Here is a 26,782-nt window from a genome sequence, read left to right on the forward strand (position 1 = left end):
CTTGGGTTCTCGGGATTGCAACATGGACCCAGCTACGGGCAGCTATGCAGAGAGCTGGAAGGAAAGGCCACACACTCGCCTTGGCAGTAATAGCAAGTCAGCATCAGCAAGATGTCACTGATGTGTTCTCTGGTATAGTTGACCAAGGCACAAAATGAATGCTCCATTGTAGTGTATGCAAAGTACATGGTTGTGTACACACACACACACACACACACACACACACACACACGATGGGATCTTGACAGAGTCAAGGGGTCAGGGGCAGAGCTATGCTGAAGTCCTGAAGGTAATTATGTCTTTGTTAATTTTATGTGTTTGTGATGAGTGAGGTGTGAGTCATGTACACACAACACTGTGTTTGGAGGGAAACCGACTTTCTCAATGTTACAGATAGAAAATGTCTTCCTGCCAAAACACATACATCTCCTGTAACAGTGTCTGTACGGCTCTTAAGCCAGGGCCATGATTCCAGATTTTAAGAGTGGTGTCTAAAGTCGGCCTAGTCGTTCTTTTTGTGAAGATATTCTGTATGTTCAGGTGTTACCTGTTCCTTAAACTGATGAAACATTTTCCTTTAGAACTTTGAGTATGTTGCCCCAAACACCGTACTCTGACTTTTAATTCAGGTAGCAACATAATTAAGAGTTGACAGGAGCATTACAACATTTGTTTGTTTTATTTTGAGACAGTCCTGCTGTTACTGTTGGCCTCACACTGGGCAGTCCGCCTCTTCCCAGGGCAGTGATGGGTGCCTTTCCCGGGGCTGGTCTGGACCGCACGATCTGCTTCAGCTCAGAGTCCTGAGATTCCAGTGTGGCCCATGCGCACTTAAAGGGCTGAGGAAGAGCCAGTGGTGAACGCTGGTTTTGCTGGTTGCAGGACTTCTGTCTTCCCAGTGTGGTGCTTTCATGATCACACGATCAGAAGAAGACTCTCCCCAGCTCGAACATTACCTTAGGAAGATACAAACTGAGTTACTACTCTCAAGGTAGAACTGAATTTCATTTCCTAAGAAAAAAAGGGTTTTTACTTGTTCCACAAGTAAACGCCTGGTGATTCCTCACTGTGTCAGGTTGAGCACAGCAGGGACGGCCACAGCCTGAAGAGTGCTCTTACTGTGCCCTTGGAGGAGCACTGCCATCCTCCCAAGGCTGCAGGGCTGAGGCACAGGCAGGTGAGTAGGTGCTGGGCTCCACTTGGCAAACTCCCAGTGGAAAGGAGCCAGTGCTGTCTACACCGTGGGACCTGACTCAATGCATTTGACCCCCAGCCACCTGACGCAGGGTTGCAGCTGACCTCGATGGTGATGAGGATCACGATCATCCACTCCAGGCGGAGCGCTCGCTTCTCAGTGAGGTGATTCCGCATTAGGTCTGTCAGTTCCATGCAGTGCTGGAGTTTCTCATTCATGACCTGTGAGAAAAATCTCAGTGTATTTATATTGAAAGAGAAAACAGGTAAGACATGCCAGGTCATCAGATTCTTGCTGCTTAGTCAGCTAAGGTGACCAGTGGTTAGCAAAGAGCGTTTGATGACTCCGTCTGGAAACATCTTCGTAATGCAATTTTGTTGTGTATGTTTATTGAATGTATGTGTGTATAGATGCCTGTGGGGGCCAGGAAGTGTCAAGCCCTCAGAGCTTGTACTAAGCATCTGTGAGCTAGCTATATGGGTGCTGGGATGTTTTTTTTTGTGAGGGTTTCCCTGTAGCCTTGACTGCCCTAGGCTCCCGCTGTATACCAGGCTGAGTGCTGGGATTAACTTTACTAATGCAGGGAGCGCTCTTAATTGAGATTGGGGTCTCATGTAACCTAGGGTGCCTGAAGTCTTCCTGCTCCCACCTCCAGGAATGCTGGTATTTCAAGAATCACCACAGCTAAACAGTGCTGGTGACTGAACTTGAGGCTTCATGCTTGATGGGCAAAATACCAAGTCAGTTATATTTCTTGGTCCCTTTGTATTGCAGTTTAAAAAAATTTTTTTTGCATACTAATCTGTGACTGACGGATGTTTTTAAAATAGGGTTTTCTAGTATTTTATTAGGGGAACGTGAAACTTTATTAAGCATGACAAAGACTGCTTTGGCATAGGGGCCACGCTAATCTCCACAGCTTGAGTTTTGTTACTGTAAGGCTTTCTGGAAACATGTAGTACATGTCACAAACTCACCACTAGATGGCACCACTGCTGGCTGAATTGGCAGAGGTTCTGGGTTACAAGCCTTGGATAAGCTGGTTGGAGTGGGGGTATGGATGGCTGCTACATCAAACAGGATCTGATTTTAAACCTGAATATGAATACAGCTGTATACAACCTTCTGAAGGCTGTAAAGTGGGAACATTTATAGTTAGTGCAGGTTCAGCCAATGAGCTGCAGTCTAGGCAGGGACTGTAGCATCTTAGCACGTCAGACTCAGCGTTTGGCACAGAGGCATAACTGCTTTACCAGTGAGGGTCAACACAGAACACACTGGTTGATAGAGCCACCTTCTAGTTTCTAACCTAGATAAATGCCAGGGTGGCACTGTGGTCCCTTTTTGTCTCTGTCTACTGCCTGGTCTTGGCCTCAATGTGTTCATCTTTTAAGATCCTCCCTCCTGACAGCTCTCCATTTCAACTGTGACCACAGAACAGAGAACATGTTTTTTTCCCAATGTTACTGCTTTCAAAAAAATTGGTGCAGTGTTACTATAACAACTTTAAAGTCTCCTGGGGCCTAGAAAGAGCTCAGCATAGGAGTGTGATTGCTCCCAAAGAAGACAACCTAGGCAGTTCCCCAGTACACAACTGCCCATAATTCCATTCGAGGGTTCTGATGCCCCCTTCTGGACTCTGGGCATCTGCATGCATGTGCTACACTAAGTCCACACAGACATACATAAGACAGACAAATAAGGAAATTTCCTGTAGGTGAATATTGTGAAATCCCAGGACCTGGAGCAAAGGCAGGCAGATTTCAGAGTTTAAAGCCATCATGATCTACATAGCAAGTTCCTGGCCAGAGAGCTACATCGGCCCCTATCTTGAAAAAAGAAAAGTCCCTTGATAATTAAACTAAGTTTCTTTGGTTCAAAGCTGGATTAACCTAAGCATTTGGCCTAGACCAAAGCAGTTTCAAAATCAGGAGACTAACATAGTCTAATGAATACCTAAGAACGTCAGTGCAGAGGGCCTGAGATCACTTGGAGACCCAGGAAGGGAAACGCAGCTAGATAAGTGTGGTAAAAATGACCAAGGAAGCAGAGATCATGAACCGCACTGGTATCCTAATCAGTTCCTTAAGCTTACGTGGGAACGGGCTGATTCTAAGGAGAATCTTGGTGGCAGGCATATTCCATCTCACTGTAACGACTACTGCAATGGAACACACCAAGAGACATCCAAAAGGGAAACGGGAATACTTCAGTATGGCTGCACCTAAAAACTTGTCACAAGAGGCTTTATTTCCAGAGACGTGGAGACGGAATTTACATGACATGCACCCACTCTAAGCATCCTACTCCGAGAAACCTCTCCGTAACCACTTCCACCACCACAGTTCACTCATCGCTCTGTAGACTGTTACCCACTGCCAGTCACACTCCGTACTCTAGAGAGACCCCAGGCTGGCTTCTAGCTCACTGTGTAGCCCAGGGTACTACGAGGATATGTAGGCCAGTGTTTACAAAGCAGGCTGCTAAAACTACCTCCATTCTAAGAGTCAGAATTCTACACCACCAGCTAAATGTTCCGGATTGGGCCCACTAATGTTACCTCCTCTCTAGGAATGTGGGCAGGCCTGCTGGCTTGTTTTAAACAGAACACAGCAAAGTAAGACTCTGCCTCATGTGGCGTTCTCTCTAGCACTCTTACCATGCACACAGTGGTTAGATGCTGATGAGTCTGTGGTGAGGAGCAGAGACTAGAGACTTTAGCGCAACAGCCTGGAGGGACTGAGCCTAGTAACCGCTAAGTGAGAAGGCAGGAGGTGAAGCCTTCCCAGCATTCCACAGTCGCCTGCAGCCTTGTGAGGGGCCCTGACCCAGGAAACCAGGAGAAAGCTGCTGGTTTGGGGGAAACTGTACTACAGGTAGCTGGTGCCCGCGCTGACGAGGCCTCCCTGACACAGGACTTTGGTCCCCCTCACATCTCCATCCTCAGCCTGTGCAGTCCCCGGCCAGCACAGCCGCGCTTGTTTCATCCGTACAGACGACCTGGATTAGCAGATGTCTCAGACATCCGGAATGTGGAACTACCGTGACTGGTCCTCTGATGAGGCCCGCACCAGCAATCACATCTTTCTGAGCCAGCTAAAGGCGGCATGGTTTGGAATGGCTGCCTTTGCCTGACATTTGGCAAGTGTCTTCTTTCCTGCACTGGGCGATGCAAAGGGACACCGAGATGAGTGAGGGCTGTGGGCACCTTTGGTGGCTTGATGAATGCAAAGGACAAGTGTCTGGGTTGGAGAACAGGATGTCGTCACGGCTTTCAGTGAACTGTGCAGGTTTTTGTTTTTTAAGAAATTTCATCATTTGCTTGATGGGATGTGAGATGGCGGAGAAGTGAGGGGAGGGAATATGTTTAAACCGGGTAGGACAGGACACAGCTGAACTCAGGGTTCTAGGCAACAAAAGAAACTGGAGACTTTAGAAACTGGTTGATAGACTAAAAGTAAACAACAACCTATCAGACTGTTAGATGGAGCAATGGGAGAGGTGCTTGCGGCTAAGCCTGACAACCTAATTCAGTTCCTACCACAGGAGGGAAGGAAAGAATCGAGTCCTAATGGTTGCCCTCTGACATACATGCATACCCTGGCAGCAGTGCATCCCCCCCCCCCCCCACACACACACGCAATAGATGTAAAATCGGCACTGAGGCAGGACAGCTGAAGCAGATACTAACTGGGCAACAGAGCAGGTGGCGGCTGGGAAGATGGCTCAGCTGATAAAGTGCTTCTCATACAACCATGGGGACCCGACTTCAGGTCATTAGCACCCAGATTAGGGGAAAAAACTGGGCCTGGGGTTACAAGATGGCTCAGCACTTGGCACTAAGTCTGCCAGCCTGGGTTCAATACCAGGAACCTAAGCGGAGGGAGGAGAATGCCCCAGTCCACATGGCATGCGTGCTGGCACTGATGTGCGCGCGCACACACACACACTCACACACACACACACACACACAAGTGTAATTAAGGGAGAACGGGCACAGAAGCCAACGCCCACAACCCCAGAGCTGGGGAAAGGGCTGGGGATGGGAAGACCCTCGACACGTTAGCTGGCCGGCCAGTCTTAGTAAACTGGTGAGCTCCATTCTCGGTAAACGACCCTGTCTGAAGAGTGGGGTGGAGTGGGAAGGAGAGGGCTTAGCAGTGAGGAGCGCTTGCTGCTCTTCCAGGAGACCGGAGGTCAGTCAGGTTCCCAGCAACCACACTGGCTGACTTCTTCTAACAACTGCCAGTAATCCTAACTCCAAGGGCTCGAATACCCGGCTTCCACACTCACACACCTACTGCACAGGCACCTGTATATGTGGCAGTACACAGATCCACAGACAAGACACGTCTAATTCTTTTACAGATGGACAACCACAGAGGAAGATTGAAGTCCCCTCGTGTCTACACTGCATGGTCACGTCTACACGTACACTGAACATAAGCAGTATCACATCACCGGTAACACACAAAGGAAAAATCATGATTAGCTACTTGGGAGGCTAAGGCAGGAAGATTCCCAAGTGACACTTCTCCCCAAACAAACAAGGAAGCAAGGATTAAAAACAACGGGACTCAGCCGGGCGGTGGTGGCACATGCCTGTAATCCCAGCACTCTGGGAGGCAGAGGCAGGCGGATTTCTGAGTTCGAGGCCAGCCTGGTCTACAGAGTGAGTTCCAGGATAGCCAGGGCTATACAGAGAAACCCTGTCTCGAAAAAACAAAATCCAAAAAACCAAAACAAACAAACAAACAAAAAAACCAAAAAAAAAAAAAAAAAAAAAAAAAAAAAAAACAACGGGACTCTCAGGAGTGAGCCTCTGACACAGGAAACTCACGAGTGGAGCCAAAGGTAACCCAGGGACTAGGCTAGGACAACAGGAGCGCAGTCTGAGGCCAGCCTGGGCTACAGTCTGATACTCTGTATCTCAAACCCCTCTCGTAACCATGATGTTTTATACCTTCCTTCAGGTGGTCAAGGTGGAGAGGTTATCTCTAGTCCAGCTTGGTCATGAGCTCAAAAGCAACTGTCCTGTCAGTCTCCTGAGCAAAGAGACTGGACAGTGACAGCAGAGAGGACACGAGGAACTGGGGATCCTAAGAGTCTTTCTCCAGATGCTGAGAAGTTCAGTCTTACTAACTGTAGCAGAGAATGTATTTCCCAACACACCCTGCCCAGGAGGGTTTCCATGTGTAGCTCTGGCTGGCTGTGGCCTGCTTCTGCCTCCAGAGTGTTAGGACTATAGTTACGCACCTTAACTCTTCGAGTAATGCTAAGGAACTGGCAGGTCTTGTCGTAAAGCTCCTCCAGGTTCGCTCTGTCCCAGTAGAAGTCAGGGGTGATCAAGAAGTCTGAGCTCAGGTTTATTCGGTGCCTAAGTAAAAGAGGAGAGCGTAGCCATTCTAATGTATGGTGGATTAACAAAGCAGCTACTATGTAGCCCATATTTCCATAGTGTAATGTGAGCATACTCTTAAAAGTCACTCTTCAAAAAATACTGGAGGAGTGTACCCGTGTACCCCGAGCCAGGAAGAACTACGGCGACGCCAGCAAAGCTCACTTTCTTCTTGCCCGCAGATAGCTCCCCCTTCTCACTCACCGACCACCTGTAAGGCTCCTCTATACCCTCTCCGTCATTATGCAAACACAAGACAGGCAAAAATACACTAGGTCCTTTTCTGCTAGCTCTGTAGGTTAGCCTGGCCTGGAGCTCACTATGTAGCCCAGGCTAGCTTGGCACTGGATAAGCAGCCTCAGTCTCTAGTGTATTAAGAACATTAAGGTGTGTGTGTGTAACTGGCTCACTCTTAATTTTATCTATCCTTTTGAATTAGATGTCTGAGCTTACTTTAGAATTACTTGATTTAATGGAAATTGATGCTGCACTGTGTACTGGCTGGTTTTGTGTCAACTTGACACAAGCTAGAGTCATCAGAGGGGAAGGTGCCTCAGGTGAGGAAAAGCCCACGAGATCCAGCTGTACGGCACTTTCTCAACTAGTGACCAAGGGGGGGGGGGGTCATGGTGGGTGATGCCATCCCTGGACTGGTGTCCTGAGTTCTGAGGAAGCCATGGGGAGCAAGGCGGTAAGCAGCACCCTCCACAGCCTCTGCACCAGCTCCTGCCTCCAGGCTCCCACCCGCCTGCAGTACGAGGGACACAGATGCTGGCATGCCGGACCACTCTCCTGGTTGGTCTAAGCTTGTGGGAAGACAGTCCTCAGGAAGGCATGTTCAAGCTTTGGGCACGTCCTTCAGAGGGGAACTGGATGACACTGTCCAGTGAGACCTCTGCAACCAGGACGCATCCCTCCACAAAGACAGGAACCCAGCACAGTTCAGCGGCAAGCCCTTCCTCTCCTGTAGCACTGTACAGTTCAGCCCCAATAAGCAGGGTTAACTTCTGGAAGCACTGTCCTGTTTCCTGTGCTGAGTGACAGGTTTAATGTAGATGGGTCCTTCTCCTGTGAACCCATCAGATTTCCTGGCAGTCCTAACAGCCTGCCTGCTCCTCACAGGGCGGGCACTGGGGGAGGAGGGGAGTGGAGGACATTTTTCCTGCTTAGAGTAAAATTTGTTTTTTGGATTTTCTGGTTTTTTTCCAGACAGGGTTTCCCTGTATAGCCCTGGCTGTCCTGGAATTCACTCTGTAGACCAGGCTGGCCTCAAACTTAGAAATCCGCCTGCCTCTGCCTCCCAAAGTGCTGGGATTACAGGTGTGCGCCACCACTGCCCCGCTCACTCGGCTCATAAATGTTTTATGTTAAAGGAAAATCCTTCATTTACAAGAGAACATTTTACCTGAGGGCAAAGAGCTCACCCATTTTCTGCATAACTTCTTTGTGAGACAGTTTGACTTTCTTCCCAGCTTTTAACGCCTGTTTGGGAAAAACAAAACAAAACAAAGCCCCAAAGCCACATAGACAACGGTCCTTGGTGGAGCCCATGACCGCAGTCAGGGTATTAAAGACTGCACCTCTCCCAGCAGGCACAGTCTGTCTCTGTCAGTCTACGGACAGCACAGCTTACACTGTCTACAAACACTGACATCTTAGACAACGCTGACCGTGCACAGCTTTGGTTCCCTGGGTGGGGAGGAGGACTGCAACAGTCAGCCAACCTTCCAGGCACCAGGGAACGCTGCACAAACGGCTTTCTAATCGGTCTAAAGTTAGATCTATGGAGCCAGTTCTCAATGTCACGTCATAGCCTATGATTGATACGGATGACTTGCCCAGGTGAAATACTTAACTCATCTCAAGAGTTGTGAATTTTATTACCCTCCGGCTCCTCATTCCTCCTGCTGCTGTGAGTGGCCCCCAGAGACCATCTGTCCAAGTTTATCTACAACTCATGGCACTGGAAAATGGTTACAACTTTTAGAGGCGGAGCCAGTGGGAAGATGCTAGGCCACTGGCCCCACAGCTCTGAAGGGCTGCCGCCATCCTTGAGCCTCCCTGCCAGCTGCTCGCTGGCCGTCATGGAGGGAGCACCCCTCGTCCCAGCAGGTGCTCCTGGCCGAGGGGTGCTGCCTCGCCGAGGCCGAAGGCAATGCACCTGCTTACTACAGCATGAACCCACCAAACAACCCAAAGAACTCTTTCCTACTAAATGTTGGTTATCCCAGCCTTGTGCTTACAGTAACAGAAAGCTAATACGCCCTTTTTAGTTTTCTCAATGATAACCATTCCTCACCTCTCATTTTAAAGAGGTTTATTTTTATTTTATCCAAGTATTTGCTTGCATGTATGTTCCTGCATCACATGAGTGCCTAAAATCAGGGAACACCAGAATCGGGTATTAGAGTCCCTGGAACTGGGGTTACAAGCACTGTGAGCCCCCAGCAGGGTGCTGGGAACCCCGGTTATCTGCAAGTGCTCTCATCGCATACCCACCTCTGTAGCCCCATTCCTATCTCTTAACTGAGAAGTGGGTTCTCCTCCCAGAATGACTGATCATATCATTCTGCTTTGGTAAAAACCTGGGACTCTCTGAGCTCTGGGCAACCGCATCACCACTGGGCTCCCCACAGTGCTCCCCCTCTGTGAGTCACACTGAAGGCACTGCAATCACAGCAGGGTCATCTCAAGTTCCCAAGTCACAGGCAATGTGGGATTCCTGATCTTTAGTTCATCACTTCATGTGTAACTGAAAGTGTCTTGCCTATGGCCTCTGTAGTTTTTCTAGTTACTCTTTATATTCAAACATGCATACTATTATGTCGAGGAATTAGTACTTTCCCCCCAAGAAACCAATTATTGATAAAAAGTAGACAGATGACGTAATTACCTCTGGAATGGACTGAATAGACTCAATAAATTTGTCCAGGGTTGCTTCCCAAATAGCCAGCTTCACTGGGGAAAAAGAGGAAGAGGGAAGCTTTCTTACTACCGCGTTCACGGGCTCACAGCGTGCACGGGGCTCTGCTGCCCCCGCTGCCGCCCTCACTAGCAGGCAAATGCGCGCTCACAGCGTGCACGGCCCCCGCTGCCGCCCTCACTAGCAGGCAAATGCGCAGCTGGCCTGGGGCTCATACCTGCAACCTGAGCCCTGATGATCCTGAGCCTGACCCAGGCTGTAAAAATGATGTTTTTGCCCTCTAAGTATGACTCAGCCCTGAGAAGGCACTGAAATGTCACATGCTATTTTACAGTCAATGGTTTTATTATTTACTTACTTTTGGTTTGTTTGAGATAGTGTTTATGTAGCCCTACCTGCTCTGGGACTTAGTCTGTGGACCAGGATGGCCTTGAACTCTGCTCTGCCTGCCTTTGCTTGGATTAAAGGTGTACACCACCCCGGCCCAACAATGGAATTTTTATTAATTTTAATATAAAACCAAAAATAATATAAAAAAAAAGCCAAAGAACTAAAACTTTTTTTTGTTTGTTTGTTTTTGAGACAGGGTTTCTCCATATAGTTCTGGCTATCCTGGAACTCACTCTGTAGACCAGGCTGACCTCAAACTCAGAAATCCGCCTGCCTCTGCTTCCCAAGTGCTAGGATTAAAGGCATGCGCCACCACTGCCCGGGCGAACTAAAACTTCTAAAGAAGATAAAAGACAGTTGTAGGGAAAAGGAGGGAGTGGACTCCAGATTTCTAAGTCTGTAGGCAGAACACAAGTGTATCTCCATATTTTCTCCTGTCTCAGAAACCCAGAGGGCACAAGTCACACCTAGCCCTTATAGGTAGTGCTGGGCGTGAGGCAGGGGTTGGACTTCCTGGCCTTTCCTACACACCTCAGGCTGTGAGCGAATCATGGCGCCTCAGAGGCTGTACAGAGGAAGCCCTTACAGAGCACCCGTGGGTCCCGGGTCTCAGTAGACGGGCAGGGCTCCCTCTGAATTTGAGTACTGAGTAGCGTAGCGCGGCCGTGGAGGGGCAAACACAGGCAGTGCTGGGGCAGGGAATACACCTGGGAGAAGTGGAGCTTTACAGTGCGGTCAGAGGGCCACCACCAGCCGGCAGCGTAATCCACACGCTTTTAAAGAGAAGAGGAATACCAGGGCTGCCCTGACAACCCCAATCATTACCCAGTGCTTAACCTCTGTGCAGCTTAACATCTGCAGCGCAGTAAGGTTTACCTGACAGGCAAAGAGCGTTGGAGAACGCAAACTTCTCGAGAATGGCGTCATCTAAGTCCAGCTCAGAGTTTAGCTTGATTTCCCCTCTGTGCAGTTTTGATTGTCCCCTGTAAAAACAACAGGCATGTTCAAACTCTGAAAAGCAGCCGCTTTCCTGAAAAACATCCGACCATCTTTCTAGAAGCTACTCTGACAATTTTTCTGTTTGAGACAAGGTTTCTCTGTGCAGCCCTGGCTGTCCTGGAACTTGCTCTATAGACTAGGCTGGCCTATTACTCACAACAATCCACCTGCCTCTGCCTCCCAAGTACTGAGATTAAAGGTGTGTGTTGCTAGCCTGGTAACAATTTTTTATTACATTTTATAAATGTCCTCTTACCCTTTGACCCATATAATTATATTCCTAGGAATTAACCCACAAAAATAGTCAGGGAAAGCTTGTGAATTTTTTTTTTTTAACTATACGTTGACAGTGTCACACGGTAGCCTAGGCTAGCTCAAACTCTCCAGCCTCATCTTGTGAGTGCTGGGGTTCAGGTCGGAGCTACTCTCCCTAGCCCATACACTGCTGCTGAGCCGGTGCTGGGACCTGAAGCGGGTCTGCAAGAGCAACAAGCGTCCTTGCCCACTGAGCCAGCTCTGCAGCACCACAATCATCCTCAGTGTCAAATGTTCATCAGTAAAACAGCAGAGAACAAAAATGACTCAATAGACAGATAAAGTAGAGTGGTAATTCCACAGAACAAACAGGCTAGACCTAACAGCCAAGCCTGTAGTCACAGCACAGTGGAGACTCAGCTAGGCTGCCGCCTGGCCACACCTCCTCACCTGAGGATGCTGTCAGGCCTCCCCATTCTCAGAACTGATTCTCTTGTACCCTCATAAAACACTGTCACAGTCAAAGTCAACTGGAGAAAACACAGATCTACTTAAAAGTAAATCCTTCCTGAAACAATCTGATAAACTCATCCTGATGAAGGTGTGCTATGTGGTTAATTCAGGTTGCTGACAAAGAATTCGTTATAATTTTGGATTAATACTTCTATTTGCTTGCACCAGCTGATCCCGGGAGAAGTTAGGTGCAGATCGTGTTCTTCGGTGTGGGGGCTGGGTGTGTACCGGGAGGGAGCTCACAGGCTCTCGATATTCACAGTGATCTCTGCTTGGCCGCAGCTCGCCCACCCTCCTCATGCATGTGCAGAGAAACTGCTTACTCTGTTTTTATGTAGTTGAGCTCTTCGTTCTCCCAGTGAACCAGAGCCACTTCATAGGGCTGGGTTTCGTGTCTCTCTAGAACTTGCATCACGTGTTTCATCTAGGAGAGAAGGGCATTTGCTTGCGTTACACTGCCTCCCTCACGAACCACGTGGGCTCCTAACCCTCCTGCCTCTACCTCCTGAGTTCCGGATGACAGTATCCTGGTTGCACTTATAAACTTAGTCTCATTTAGTTCAGCTGTATCTTATACAGAAAATCCCTGAAAATCAGTCTATTCTGTAAGCTGAGGGAAATGGGGTAGACTGTGGTGTACAGGAGAGCAGCTATGCAGCGTGTGATGTCCCTGTACTCCAGCTTCAGACAAGTGACTTAGAATCCTATGGTTCCACGTGCTTAGACTTCATTATACTTACAGTTTTGTCTTTTACATTCCAGAACACAGCAGCGCCTTCCCTGATCCAAGAACAGCAGAGTCAACCTCGGCAAAGGGAGAACACATTCTCTTTAGATTATTTGTTTTGCCTCCGTGAGAGTGTGAGTGACTGGCGCCCAGGAAGGGTGGGGTAAGAGTGATGGATCCCTGGAACTAGAGTTACAGTTGGCTCCGAACGACATGTATGCGCTGAGAACTGACCGTGCTGGTCCCGTGAGAACAGCAAGTGGTCTGAACCGCTGAGCCCGCCCTCTAGCCCCCGGAAGGCACTCTACAGAGTCACACCGACAGCTGTGCTTAGGTGCCTCTGACAGTGCTTCTCAATCTCCCTAACGCTGCGGCGACACTTTAACACCACGTTGTGGTACACTCCTAAACATAAAACTATTTTGGCTGCTACTTTATAACTGTAGTTTTGCTACCGTTATGAATTATGATGTACACATCTGTGGTTTCTGATGGTCTTAGGTGATCCGACTGCTCTAGAGCAGGCTGAGAATGCAAGTGAATAAGCTTACTCCATCGACCGTTAAGCCTGGCTTGCCTGGGTACGTGGCTGTGAGTACCACGTCGGCTGACAGTTACATTCTTTTGGATCTCCATCTTTCTCTTCGGCTAGTTACTTGTCCCCAATGCACCTGATCCTTCCTCTCATCAGTAAGAGAGTGGGACAGCGTGTGTTTTATGCGGCTGCTACTGTGCTGCCACTCACTCGAACAGAGAAGACTGTGACCCAGTGTCCCTCTCTTAGGTCTCTGACAGGCAAGCTGAAAATCTTAGTGGAAATGCTGCAGAGGGAAGGAAGGACACCAGGTGCGGCGCTGCTTTGCCCTATTTGCATATTCAGTGAAAGACATACCAGGCAAAGATGATTTAATTGTTTTAATAAGTTTGTTAAAATTTATTTTAAAAACTTTCATTTTATAAGATGCTATCTACTGGGGGCTGGAGGTGGCTCAGTGGTTAAGAGAACTTGTTGCTCTCCCAGCACTTGTCTGAGCGGCTGGTTCAGGTCCCAGCACCCATGTTATATCAACTTACAACAACCTGTAACTCCAGGGGAACCAGTGCCCTCTCTGGTCTCCGCAAACAGGCATGCATGTGGTATACAGTTTTTTGCCTATATATGTAGGCAAAAAGCTTATACACATAACGTAATAAACCTTTTATAAAAAGATGATGTAGAACATTCTACAACCTACAGTATTAGCATTCTGGTCTACAACTGCTCATCACTGGCACGGGAAGATCCCAGGAGAGGCACACCCACCCTAGGGATGACAAGCATCAGGGTGCAGACCATCTTCCCAAAGCCATGTCATTCCTGTCTTACCTGAACAAGAATATTGTTCCGGGATCACCTTCTTTCGCAGAATTTTCCACACCTATCACCAAGATATTTGCTGCATCTGTGATGTAAAGCACCAGTCAAAGCTGTGTCCCGAGTGACAGGGGCTACTGAGGGCAGCCTCTGCGTGCTTTAAGCTGTTCTTAGGACCAAGTGACAATCCAAAGTGTTCCTCAATCACCAACTTCCGTTTACAACTCTGGGGGTTTTAAGGTGTGAAGATGGGGGCTGGAGAAACTGCTCGGTGGTTAAAGGACTGTTTGTTGTTCTTGTAGAGAACCTGAGTTAGATCCCAAAACTATGTTGGGTGGCTCACAACTACCTGTAACTCCAGCTCCGGGTGCTCTAGTGTGGCACACACATGTGCACACACACAGATGCACACTAACAGAAATAAATCTTAGAGGGCTGGAGAGATGGCTCGGAGGTTAAGAGCACTGCCTAGGTTCAACTGTGTGCGCCTACAGAGTGGCTCACAGCCATCTGTAGCTTCAGTTCCAGGGATCTGACACCTTCTGGACTCTGGAGGGCACCAAGCGTGCATATGATGTACAGACAGAAATATAAGCAAAACGCCCACACATATAATAGAATGCTTTTTTAAAAAAAGAAAAGTCTTAGAAAACGAAGGTAAGAAACTACTTCCCTAGAACATTCTACAACCTACAGTATCAGCAGTGTTGTCTACCACTACTCATTCATGCTGATGCTGATTCAATAACCAGTATAATAAATATTACAACTTATGTTCAATACAACTATGTCAAGAATTAAATCTTTCTACAAAATTAAAATGAAATACATAGAATTAGTACATCATTTCTTTAAATGACTTAAAGCTCTTCTCTTGTTTCAGACGAATCACCACGTGCTTCAGGTTGGCCTCTAAGGCAGCATTTAACTAATTCTGACCCTGAACTTGTGCCCCTCTGCTGTGCTGGGGATGCAGGCATTCTCCACCCTGCGGTTTTAGTGATGCTGGAGAGGAAACCCAGGGCCGTGTGCATAACAGGCCAACACTAACACCTGGTCCACATCCCCAGTCCCATTAACGTTAAGTTGTATAAAGTCTGGATAGAAGGAAACACACAGAGAACACAAGAGTAAAAACCTAGCTAATGTCAAGGCCAGTTAGGAAAACTATAAGTATAGTCACCTGTAGCCATGTAAGTTTTAGTCTTTTAAATGTTGTAGAACGTATCAGTATTCACTTTACCTTTTATACTGGGGTAATTAACAGCTCTTATAAGCATATATTCTATAATGTAAATTATAAACAATATATTCTAATTACTATTACTAATGTATACAGCTATGAACAAGCTCTTCTTTCTTAGTATCTGTGTCTTTGAGACCATGTCTAGCTATGTCCTAGCCTGGCCTGCCCCTGTGGTACTCGCCAGTCCCAAGTGTAGAAGTGACACTTGCTTTCTCACTCAGGATTCTCAAAGCCTCAGGATTCCTGGCAGGGTTGTAATGGGGGGGGGGGGGAGGGGACAAAGGCCCTAACAACCGTTTGGAGCACACGCCCAACTCCCCTAAATACATTTTGCTGACAAGACAGTTTACTGCATGGATAGCCCCAAGTGCTGGAAGGGGAATGAAGGGCCCCAGGCTGCCCTAGGCAGCCTCCAGTGTCAGTCATGGCCGCCCCCGACCAGTTTTCATCTGAGGGTTTCTGCAGAGCTTTGTTCTTCTAAGTGAACTAAATTGTTTTGTCATCAAATATAGTCTGTTCATACAATTAACAATGAAAATGTATGTCTTTCAACCCATTATGGGTTAAAAGACCAATGAGTCATTGGGGATTTGTTTTCTGAGTCAGGATCTCTATGTAGCCTTGGCAGCTCGGGAACTCACTATGTAGACAAGGCTGCCCTGAAACTCCTGAGATCTGACCTCCTCCGCCTCTTGAGTTTTAGGATTAAAGACGTGCACCACCACCCAGCTGGACCAGTCTCCAAGAGTCCTTCAAACTTTCCTAAAATACTAAGGTAGTTTTCTTTCTTATATTCATGTGTTTAACTTTTGCTTTAAATTTCTTTCCTTAAAAGCATTTGGCTAGGACTGGAGAGATGGCTCAGTGGCTACTCTTCAAGAGGTCTTGAGTACAAATCCCAGCAACCATACAGTAGCTCACAACCATCTGTAATGGGATCTGATGCCCTCTTTTGCTGTGTCTGAAGATAGCCAGTGTGCTCATATAGATTAAATAAATAAACAAACAAATAAATAAATCTTTTAAAAAGTATTAGGCTAATAATTTTTTAAAGTCTCTCTTAGGTCCTGTGATTATCATGGCGTTTAAAATAGCTTTTAAAAATGTTTAACAGTTATTATCATTGTTATTTGTGAGGGATGTGTGTGGGTATGTATGTGTGTGTCTGTTTGTGTGCGTGCACACGTGTGCAAATAGCTTTTTGTTTTTGGAAGCATGGTTTCTCTGTAGCTCTGGCTGTCCTAGAACTTGCACTGCAGACCAGGCTAGCCTCAAGAGACCCACCTGCCCCTGCAGGTGCTGAGATGAGATATATACCACCACTGCCAGGCTGTATGCTAGCTTTTTAGTGTTATGAAAAGCAGCCGTCTGGAGCAGTGGTTTGGCCTATGTGTTAAGGACTGGACCTAGTTCACTATACTGGGAAGTGCGGCAGCTTTTAAGAGGTGAGGCTACTGGAAGGGAGAGTGGTAACTGGATGTGCGCCGGTGACAAGGACCCCAGTGTTGTGCAGGGAGCAGCTTCCCTGCTGTGTACACGCTCTTCACCAGGGAACGTGTTCCTTAACACAAACCCCCAAATAACGGGGAACTGTCCACACACTGGAATCTCCAAACTGGGAGCTAAGATCAACCTTTCTTCTGTTTACATTTACTGTAGGTATCTAATAATTCCACAACAGGAAACTAGGATACACGTTCTTTGATCTTCTCAAGTGACAGAGATCCTATAAAGATTAAAATGGCATATTTGTCTTAATCCAAAAATTCTCTACAAATATATTTAGTCATGTCATTTGAATAAAGACCTTTGCGACTATTTTCTTTTTTCTGAGATAAGGTCTCACTATATAGCTCTGGCTGTCTTGGAACTTGCTGTGTAGCCAGGCTGGCCTTGAACTCACAGAGATCCGATTGCCTGGCCTTCTGAGGAAGAGGCTTAAAGGCACGTGCCACTATGCCTGGCTGGGACTATTTTCATAATAGCAATCAGTGGAAAAGGAAACGGAAACAGATGTCCACTGAAACGCCATTCACAGGAAAGCCATGTTCTAGCACATAGTGCACTCGGCCCTGGGTTCGGGAGCAGTACCTCTCGGCAGGCTTGTCACTTCCACGTAGCCACAGGAGACCAGCTCTTGGGACAGACTTCCCAGGTGATACTCATCTGCTGTTGCGAACGCTGTGCACTGCATCAGGTCCTGTGTGGGGCATGATCACAGGACTGAGGTTAGCGAAGGGCTCAAGCACCTCCCATGGCGGCTGGGCCCCGCTAGGGAACTCTCCTCTGCAGAGCCAGAGCTGCAAAGTGTGTGTGGACCTCAGAGGTGCAGATAGAGTTCAGAGGGGATGAAAGGGGTGAGCTATGTGGAGACAAATCTCAGCTCCAGTTAGAAAAGAGCCCACTCTGCTAGCCAAAGAGGCAGACCACCGGGCGGCCCTGGAAGAGAAACCACATGGCACAAGTGGTAGGATCAAGCACGCCCCGAAAAGGAAAACTGGTTGAAAGACATTTCAGTTCTCCAGTCCTGAGGGTCTGTGGCTCCATTCACAGCATAAGCAGCTAACGTCACTAGCCTTGCAGAAGCAGAGATCCCTCAGTCCACAAAGGATCCAGTGTTTTCCCTGGTATGTAGTAACTAGTGGTCTGCGTATCTGAGGGTGTGCCCTGACTCGCAATGCAGAACTGAGCAGAGTACAAGCTATGCAGACACTTAGGGCTTTTCCAGACAGTAAATGGCGCAGCTGCCCATTCGACAGTTTGCCTATCAATTTAGTGGGCTCAAACCAGCTTTTTAGATTTATGATTAATTTATGTATACCTGTGTGCACCTGCGAGACTGTTTGGTGTACTATGTTTGTGCAGGATCCCATGGAGGCTAGATGGTGTAGGATGATCCCCTGGTGGTGTAGTCACAGGCAGCTGTGAGCCACCAGATGCTAGCTAGGGGCTGAGCCAGGGTCCTCTGCTACACCAGGAAACACTCTTCAATTGCTGAGCCACCTCCCAAAACAGCTTTTCAGGTAAATTAGAGGACTGATGGGCATGCCTGGCATAATGATGGCTTGATCCCCAGCGCTGGGAAACAAAGCTAACAGTCAGGAAACACTGCACAACATTAATCCTAGGATCAACTATTACACAGATGTATGACACACACATCTGTTTATGTATGCATTGTGTAGCACTCACTATACATGTAAAATAATCTTCCTTCCTTCCTTCCTTCCTTCCTTCCTTCCTTCCTTCCTTCCTTCCTTCCTTCCTTCCTTCCTTTCTTTCTTTCTTTTTTGAGATAGGGTTTCTTTGTGTCCTGGAATTCAGTCTACAGACCAGGCTGGCCTTAAACTCAGAGATCCACCCGCCTCTGCCTCCCAAGTGCTGGGATGAAAGGAATGTGCCACCACTACCCAGCTGTAAAATAATTTGTTAGAAATATGGTTAAAAGTTTGAAAGCTATCAGCATCAGAGCTGTCACAGAAAACCAAAAATAAAGATTTCAGACAGAAAGTCTGGGGGACAATGCCCTTCATTAACACAATGCTTCACAAACTGCTCAGAACTGTTCAGTATTCACTGTCTCCTCAGACATGTCAGGTGCCAGGCTCCCCCTGCTGTCATCCCCAGTGGGAACCCTGGAGGAGTTGGCTCCGGAGTTCTTCGCACTCCCCTGGCCTAACTCTCAACTCCTCAAAGGATGGACTCAGCCAGCCTCGCCTCTTCTGGGTCAGTTCCACATCCCGCCTGTTTCATAAGCAGCACAGGAGGAAATGGAGGAAGACTTCAGGGTCCACTCGGAATGTCACACCGAGGAGACACCCGCTCACAGGTGCAGGGCAGAACCTGATGGAGGTAACTGAGCGAGGGCTGGAGGTGGCGCCGCAGCTGAGAGCCCTGGCTGCTCCTCCAGGGGACCCAGGGTTGACTGCTTAGCGCACACACAGCTCACGGCGCTGTGACTTTGAGGAACCAAGTCAGGTAAGGCGCAGCTAGTGCAGAGTGGGAGGATAAGCAGCCCCGTCCTCCTGCAGACAGCTGACAGTCTACATCTCAGTCACACAGGGAAAACATGAACGCTGCCACCCGAGGGTCAAGGGCGCCAGAGGGGTGGGGGCGGCAGGCAGCAGGCAGCAGCGAGCTTATGGTACAGACTCCAGCGGCTCCAGAGGCCGGCCATGATGTGAGCAGATGCGAAGACTGCTGAAAGGAATCCTCTCACCGAGACCTGGACATTTCCTGAAGCTTGCAGGACAGAATCAGAGTAGCAGGGGACACGTGCTGACAGGCGTGGTTTGGTTTACAGAGGAACAGCAGAGGCCCAGAATGGAGAGGACATAAAGACTGCGCTTCCCAGGACATAAAGAGGAGAAAAGCCAGGAGAGGATGGGCCTGCGGCTGCCCTGCACAGGAGAGCATGCAGGCAAGGCTCTAGAACAGCCTGGAAACTTAGCACAAAACCATATACCTGGAGCTGACTCAAGTTTAGCATGTCTTTCTTTTCCTTCTCTTTCTCCCCCTCCCCACTCTCTCCCCCTTTCTGTTTTTTTGAGACAAGATCTCTCTATGTAGCCCTGGCCATCTTGGAACTGGCTATGTAGACCAGGCCGGCCTCAAACTCCAAGACCTCCCTGCCTCTGCTTCGCAAGTGCAGGGAGTTAAAGATGCACACCACCACACGCCACTCTTAGTGTAGCATTTCCAAATGCAACCTGTAAAAACAGACGGAGGGGTTCCACGCAGATCCTCTCGTAGCTTTGACTTTCGACTAAGTGCAAGATTTGAACATCCCCACTAGGATGGATGTCTCTGGGTGAGGCAGTCTCTACCTCACTGAATCTGAGTCAAAAGGCTGAGAAGTGACCATCCCTGCCTCTCCTGCGTTGTTTACGTTGCTGGCCTGTCCCTCGGTGATAGAATGCAAGTTTGGGCCATCAAAGGATGAGATGTGGCAAATTACTCAATCACTGATTTTTGAGAAAATGTATTCTAAGCCGATGAAGATGACATCTTCAGACATAATGCTTCCTGAAGCCTGAGTCTTTGCTGAAAGTGTTCCTCTCCGCCATGTTGGAGGCTTGTGTTCTCTGAGGACTTACTTGTGCTTTCCTCAGGGTACAGCTAGCCTAGGTGGCTTGCCTGTACTCTGTATGTATGGCTGTGGGCTGCTTCTAGTAATAAACGCGTCACAAGTTTGAAAGTGACTTTCTGACATCTTGTTTGGGAATTGTCTCACAGAAGCCCACTGGGGAAGGGGAGTCATGCAGTAGGCTGTTTCTGTTTAACAGTAACGCTGTGTTCATGGTAACCCCATGTTCATGGTAACCCCGTGTTCGTGATAACATCATGTTCATGGTAACGCTACTTTGTAAGCAGCTTTCATTTCACTGTCTTTTCTAGTTTTTTTTTTTTTTTAAACAACATCTTTATTTTAAAGTACTAGTTAAATTTGCAATGTTGAAATATATTTCTGGTTTGGGGAAGGGAACTTGTTCCTAAATAGATGACCAAAGCCTTATGAAACAGTTATTGGATTAGGCCTCAGATTTACACCTTTCTATTTCTTTCTATTTTAAATGTAAAACAAAACAAACAAACCCACCCTTTTCAACTTGTATTCCTCTGGCCACAGAAGACTCGGTCTAGCAGTTGGGGCTGGCAATCTATTCAGGACTCCTGGCTTGAGAACAGCACTCCTGTGTGGCAAGGTAGTTTCTATTTTATTTATTTATTTATTTGGGTTTGTTTGTTTGTTTGTTTTTTGAGACAGGGTTTCTCTGTATAGCCCTGGCTGTCCTAGAACTCACTCTGTAGACCAGGCTGGCCTCAAACTCAGAAATCCGCCTGCCTCTGCCTCCTAGAGTGCTGGGATTACAGGCGTGCGCCACCACCGCCCAGCCAGGTAGCTTCTATTTTACTGACACCAGGATAGAAGAGACTTGTATCTGGCCTTTATCCTTAGATTAGCTCCCAGGAGAACTGAAGGGAGTGTAATTCCTTAGTAACATGGGACACTGGAGCATCACTTGGGGAATCTGCCTTCTGGTTCCTGGCACACAGCCTAAGCCCTGGAATCCCTAGTCTGACAGGAGTGGTGTTTATTCTACCGAGGTAACTCTTGGGCTCTGGGTGGATTCAGGGTAGGGACTGGATGCTGGGAACATAAACTCTGACTCAAGCTTGTGACCTCCTGCTCCACCTCTCCAGAGGCAGGAAGGCTGGCTGGTGAGTGAGTTAACTCGAAGACCATCCCAGAGCTCGGTAAAAAGGCCCTGTCTGCAACACTTTCATCTCTTAGTGTCTGTGTAGAGACAGCACAAGGAGCGAAGCCAAACCCGTATCTAAACCCGTCTTCCGCTGCCCAAGCACCAGGCTGCACGCCCTTGGCACTTTTTCCTTTTTTGGAGACAAGGTCTTGTTATTCAGCCTTGGCTGGGCAGGAATGCCACGTACACGAGGCTGAACTTGAACTCAGTGTGCTGGGGTTAAAGGCATGGGCTCAGTATACTTTTTTATTTTGAAACTGGGTATCACTATATAGCCCAGGCTGGCATCAAATTTGATCCTCTTATCTGTCTCTCTGAACCATGGACTGTTATGATGCCTGACAGTTTAGCTTCTTAAAATCTGTCAGCAGCTCAGTACAAATAAGCCCAGCCAAAATTAAACGAACTCAGGGTCCATCCTCTAAGTTTGAAGATAGACCTCCTGACTGTTGTGGTTCATCCAGGAGGCCTACCAGAGGTTTACACAGGTCCATTTCTTTCTTCACCCAGGCTGGCCCCACATCCCAATAGATGGCAAAGATCTCTGCCTCTTTTCCAATTCAGCACATTAAGTACAAGGCATGGCTTGAAGATATCATTCAAGATTCAAAGTTAACAAAAGCCTTGACTCTAACTCTCAGCTGTCCAGAGCTTAAAGGACAGATGTAAACTGCATCTGAAAATCCCCAGAATCCCACAACAGTAATCACCAAAACAAGAAACGCCTTGTATTTGCAGAGGGTAAAACAGCGACGCCCCCACTGCCTCACCAGTCACTTCTTTACCCTGTGCGGTCACCACAGGCTAGCCACAAGCACCCCTGGGTTGGCAGTTAAATCTCTTCAGACACATTTCTGGTTCAGTTCTTAGAAAAACAGGTGTTTCTCCAAGCTGCATCCCTGTCTGGACAGGACGGCAGCTCCTCTTAGACCTCCCGGCCTAACTAGCCCTCCTGAGTAACGATGAGGCCTCTCTGCACTACATTTCTGACACGGACAACTGACTCCAGCTAGTTAAGCTTTTCTGTAGGTCTGGCTATGCTAAGCTTCAAAAGTTTTGTGCAGAATCCTGAGCTGGTTGCCCAGTTTTCATGCGTCAGCAGTGAGGCCACAGTGTAGCACGCACTGGTTTAGAGGACACACAGGGGCAGACGCACTTAAGGGCCTCAGAACTAGTAGACTTTACCTCATTCACCGACAGATCTGGAAGGTTGGTCCTGGACGGCTGCCGGGTCCGAGATGCTTTGAGCGGCCTCTTGACCTGCGGAAGGTCTTGTTTGGGAACAAGTGCTTCATTTGATACAGACGAGTGATATCTCTTTACTGCCTTCATAAACCACTTAGAACATAGGAGATTTGGTCTGTGGGGCATGTTCCTCTGAGTCCCAAAGGGGTGCATACTTGGCTGGTCTTCTTTTCCATCTACCCACCGGCCAGCATTTAACGAAAAGAATCTGCTCGCGTCTGATACTATCCGGCTCATTTCCAGGATCTTTGGCTTATTCAAACTGTCAGCCGTTATATTTGGAAAGAATGAGTCTAAATGTTTCTGTATTGTCAGGCCGTTGTGGCATGCTGCACTTTCAGATTTACTAAGTGGTCTTAATATAAGCCGAGTAAGTCTCTGGCACTGATGAGCCATTGTTGATATGCTGTGTAAACTTGCCAGGGTTTGGAGAAGTCTGGCTGGCATGATCACATCTTAGGCTGAAAGAAGAAGAAGAAGTAGTAAAAAGTCAGGGTGGGTTTTAAATATATGTTTAAAGCACACATATATTTCCTTAGGAAATAGATTTTCTGTTAAAAATTTGTCCCACATTGGCCGGAGCGAAGGCTCAGCTGTAAAGAGCACTTGCTCTTTTCTGTTGGTGTCTGAGCCGCAGTCTCGCACTCTGCAGTGCTACCTGGCCTGGAACGCAATCTCACTACACAGAGCGAGTGGCCTCAAACTCATGAAGATCTGCTTGTTTCTGCCTCCTGAGTGCTAGGACTAAAGTCTTGTGCCAAAAGACCCAGGTTCAATTTCCAGTACCTCTATGGTAGCTCACAACTGCCTAACTACAGTTCTGGGAAGTCTGATGTCCTCTTTGACATGCACATGGTATATAAAAATTCATAAAACAAAACACAAAAATCGTAAAACAGAACTATCATAACCTAATCCCGTAGCTAACTAACTATATATACACCCATATACACACATATGCGCGCGTGCGTGCGTGCGTGTGTGTATGCGTGTGTATGTGTGTGTGGGGGGGGCACAGCTTGGTGGCACATCTTTAAAATAAACAAGGCCTAGTTTTTTCAGTCTTGCAAACACAAAACACACACACTTTCACTTTTCCCATTTACTCATTATTTGACCTCTTTCTGGAAGATTATAAAATTATAAATCTATTCTCAAAAACAAAGATGCTAAAAGAGAAAGGTGATGGAACCTCTTTATTACTTTGCAAGAATATCAAATATTTAAAAACAGCCGGGTGTGATGGTATACATCTTTAGTCCTAGAACTTAGGAGGCAGAGGCAGGTGAGTTCAAGGCTAGCCTGCTCTTCTACATAGTGAGTTCCAAGCCAGTAAGATGTATATGGAGACTCTCAAAAACAAACCGACCAAAGAAAAACCTCCAACCAAATCAATCAAACCATCTATCAATCTATCTATCTATCTATCTATCTATCTGCATATACACGCACATACACCAACCAGTACTTACACATTCTTCATTCAACCTTTATAATTAAAACACCAACTAGCTGAAGCTACAGGTGCACCCAAGGCCAAATATCTCTGCCATCTTATCTTAGCTCCTTTGGAGAAGACAGGCATTTTCTCCTGTCATTGAAAAGCCATGGAAGACAGCAAACCACAGAGCTGCATACAAGACACCAAGCAAACAGAAGGAGCTCACTCGGTTCCACTGGAAAGGCTCCCGCAAAGACTGAAATGGCTTTCGACTCTCAAGCCGGGAAGCGGGGGCTGGGCATAGGAGGAGTAGGGTATATTAGACATATTATACAAATCAGACAGTTAGGCATGTTAGATAGGCACGCCCGGGCAAGCACACACAGAGCCAGAAGGAATGGGATGTTAGAGGTAATTCCCTCCTCTACTTACAATATAAAAGTGCACGCTCTTTTAAAAACAAGCCTATAGTAAGTGGTAATAACAATTCTTAAAAATTAGGTGCCAAAGATTCAAATGTCACTCAGACTTCATAACTCACAGAAAACCCAGAGAGTATGACACCCAAAGTACTATGCAGTCTTGACAGGGAGCGCGTGGGTGAGGCGTGTGGGACACTCAGGGGTAACATTTGCAGAGAGATCAGCAAAGCAAACCGGCCAGGCAGCAGCATTATTTATCTAACAGAAGGGCTGCAACTTCAGCAGAGGGAGAAGTGAGCTGCAGGAGGTAAGGGGGAAAAAGTTTCGAGACACAAAAAGACACATTAAATGATCCTACGGGTTCCACAGGTGAGTGGCAGTGGGTGAAGTCACAGTGCGAGTGTCACATAGTCGGGTGTTTCAGAAACACATCTCTGCTAATGCTGTGAAGGAAGAGCGGAGAAAGACTCAGACGCGACGCTCCAGTGTCCTCTACATTCTAAATGCTGTTTTACCTCACAATAGCCCAGAGGAGAAGACTGCGGTCTAGACACTAGCAGCTCTCGGTTAGGCTCAGCGGTGCAAAGGTGCCTGCTGTTACACCTGACAGCCGACGTTCCCCCAAACCCACACAGGAAGAGACAACTAAGTGGTTCCTGTGCTTGCCCTGAGTGACCTCCATTGTCCTCTGACTGACCTCCGTATGCTGTGGTGTATGTCTGAACTCCACCTCCCCCCACCCCAAATGAAAGCGAAGCAAAAAACCCACCCTGGCTTTCCCTGGTGCTAGGACTATGTCTTTACCACTATCTCAGACACCTGTAAATCCCCCTCAGAAGGGGTTAAAGGTTATTAAAGTTAATTTTACCCACTCTTTTCTTCTGTCAGCATCTACAAAGCTTACGATCTCCCGGACTCCTCCCACATACCCCACCTCAGCTGTTACTCCCCAGACTCCGCCTGTCTTTCCTGTCCATTCCTTCTACTCCCCAAAGGCGACAGTTGTCCTCCGTCAGCTGGACCTAAAATTTCCAGTCTTTCCACTCCCTTCACACCCAGCTAATGATCCACGTCTACTACAATCCTCCCATTCCCTGTGAATTCCCACATCCCTCCCTCTTCCACAGCCAAGGGGTCTAAGCTCAATCCTAACTGGACAGGATTCACCTGGTGCAATTTCCACCTACACTCTGGCCGCTCACTGGAGACAGCCAACTAAGCACCTCCTGGGTCCCTCTCCGGCCAGGGACACTCAGGTCTTCTACAGTGCTCTGCCATATATATCCTACTGACCAACCCCCTCAAATTTCCAGGTCTCCTCCTACTTTCTCAGTAATGACCTCCATTTCTCCTCCACTATCAGAATAGAAACTGAAAGTTCTACAAGAAGACTCCTCAGCCACCTTTGGCCCGCGCTCACTGCCTCTGTGCCCAGCGTGCAATCCACCCTCTTCATAACTTTTATTATTTAACGTGTGTCTGCATGCATCTGTGCATCACAAGAATGCCTGGTGCCACAGAGGCCGGAAGAGGGCATCGGATGCCCGGCAACTCACTGCCCACTCCTTTGAAGCTTTGGCTTCTAGAATACCACATGGGTCATTTTCCTTCTGTCGTTTTTTGTTTTTGTTTTTGCTGGTTCCTCATCCATTCAAGAATGTAATACATCAGGACTCAGATTCTGGGTCACGTTTCTTCCTAATCAGTCTCTTGGTGACCTTACCCGATGCCGTGTTTTATAAGTCGTCATGATGAGTAGCTGTTTTCTGTGTTTGTCCAGCTATGTCCAGTGACAGTTGTGTCCTTGGACACAGAGGTGTCAACTAAATTTTTAAAATGAAACCCAAGGCAGCTGCCGTTCTTGATCATTTATCTTTAAAAATAATATAGCCGTGTGCCTAAGGATAGCACTAACTGCACTCGTGTTTTATGTAAATTAAGTTGGGAGGAGCGGGACATGGGGGGGTGGCGGACATCACAAAAATATATTGTATATGAGATGCAGAATTATGAGATGCAGAATACCATCTATTAAAAAAGCGGCTGCATCCAGGTCAGATTCGGCGAAGTGGTGCTGACCTTCCGGAGCACTCCTTCCAATTCTTGGCAGCTACTACTAAGCCCGGCTTGCAACGCGGGGTCGCGAGTGTTTGTCCTAGGTGCTTCGGGCTCCCGGCTAAACCCCGAGGCCCCGGCCGAAGCCCACACCTCCCCGCCAGCGTCTCAGGCTGGGGAAGCGCGAAGCACTGACCTGAGCGCGGAGAGGTCGACCCGCGACGCCCACGCGCACGCTCCCGCCGTAGGGACCTCCGCGGAAACACACTCCGCCCCGCCCCGCTGCGGCGCAGGCGCACTGCAAGGCTCAAGCTGGACGGCCGGGCCACGTGACTGCCCGAGCACGTGACCGCCTC

The 26,782-nt window shown here is 47.9% G+C and overlaps 1 protein-coding gene across 4 annotated transcripts; it reads right to left on the reverse strand.

The window, feature by feature from the left end:
• Nucleotides 1–660: 660 nt before the first annotated feature.
• Nucleotides 661–26,722, reverse strand: Rmnd1 (required for meiotic nuclear division 1 homolog). Of its 4 annotated transcripts, XM_052170005.1 has the most exons (13): nucleotides 26,623–26,721; nucleotides 24,730–24,814; nucleotides 22,449–22,969; nucleotides 17,092–17,200; nucleotides 13,767–13,842; nucleotides 12,414–12,453; nucleotides 11,997–12,097; nucleotides 10,783–10,889; nucleotides 9,487–9,551; nucleotides 7,999–8,075; nucleotides 6,452–6,572; nucleotides 1,300–1,416; nucleotides 661–956 (listed from the first exon to the last, which is right to left on the reverse strand). In XM_052170005.1, exons 3-13 carry the CDS (start codon nucleotides 22,953–22,955, stop codon nucleotides 924–926), a joined length of 1,353 nt encoding a protein of 450 aa, XP_052025965.1. In that variant the 5' UTR covers nucleotides 22,956–22,969; nucleotides 24,730–24,814; nucleotides 26,623–26,721; the 3' UTR covers nucleotides 661–923. The 4 variants fall into 4 exon arrangements, with proteins under 4 accessions (XP_052025965.1, XP_052025964.1, XP_052025967.1 ...); XM_052170004.1 differs by lacking the exon at nucleotides 24,730–24,814 and having other exon boundaries at nucleotides 26,623–26,722; XM_052170007.1 differs by lacking the exons at nucleotides 24,730–24,814; nucleotides 26,623–26,721 and adding an exon at nucleotides 26,451–26,603.
• Nucleotides 26,723–26,782: the final 60 nt, after the last annotated feature.

This window comes from Apodemus sylvaticus, chromosome 23, assembly GCF_947179515.1.
Source record: "Apodemus sylvaticus chromosome 23, mApoSyl1.1, whole genome shotgun sequence".
Taxonomy (NCBI): domain Eukaryota; kingdom Metazoa; phylum Chordata; class Mammalia; order Rodentia; family Muridae; genus Apodemus; species Apodemus sylvaticus.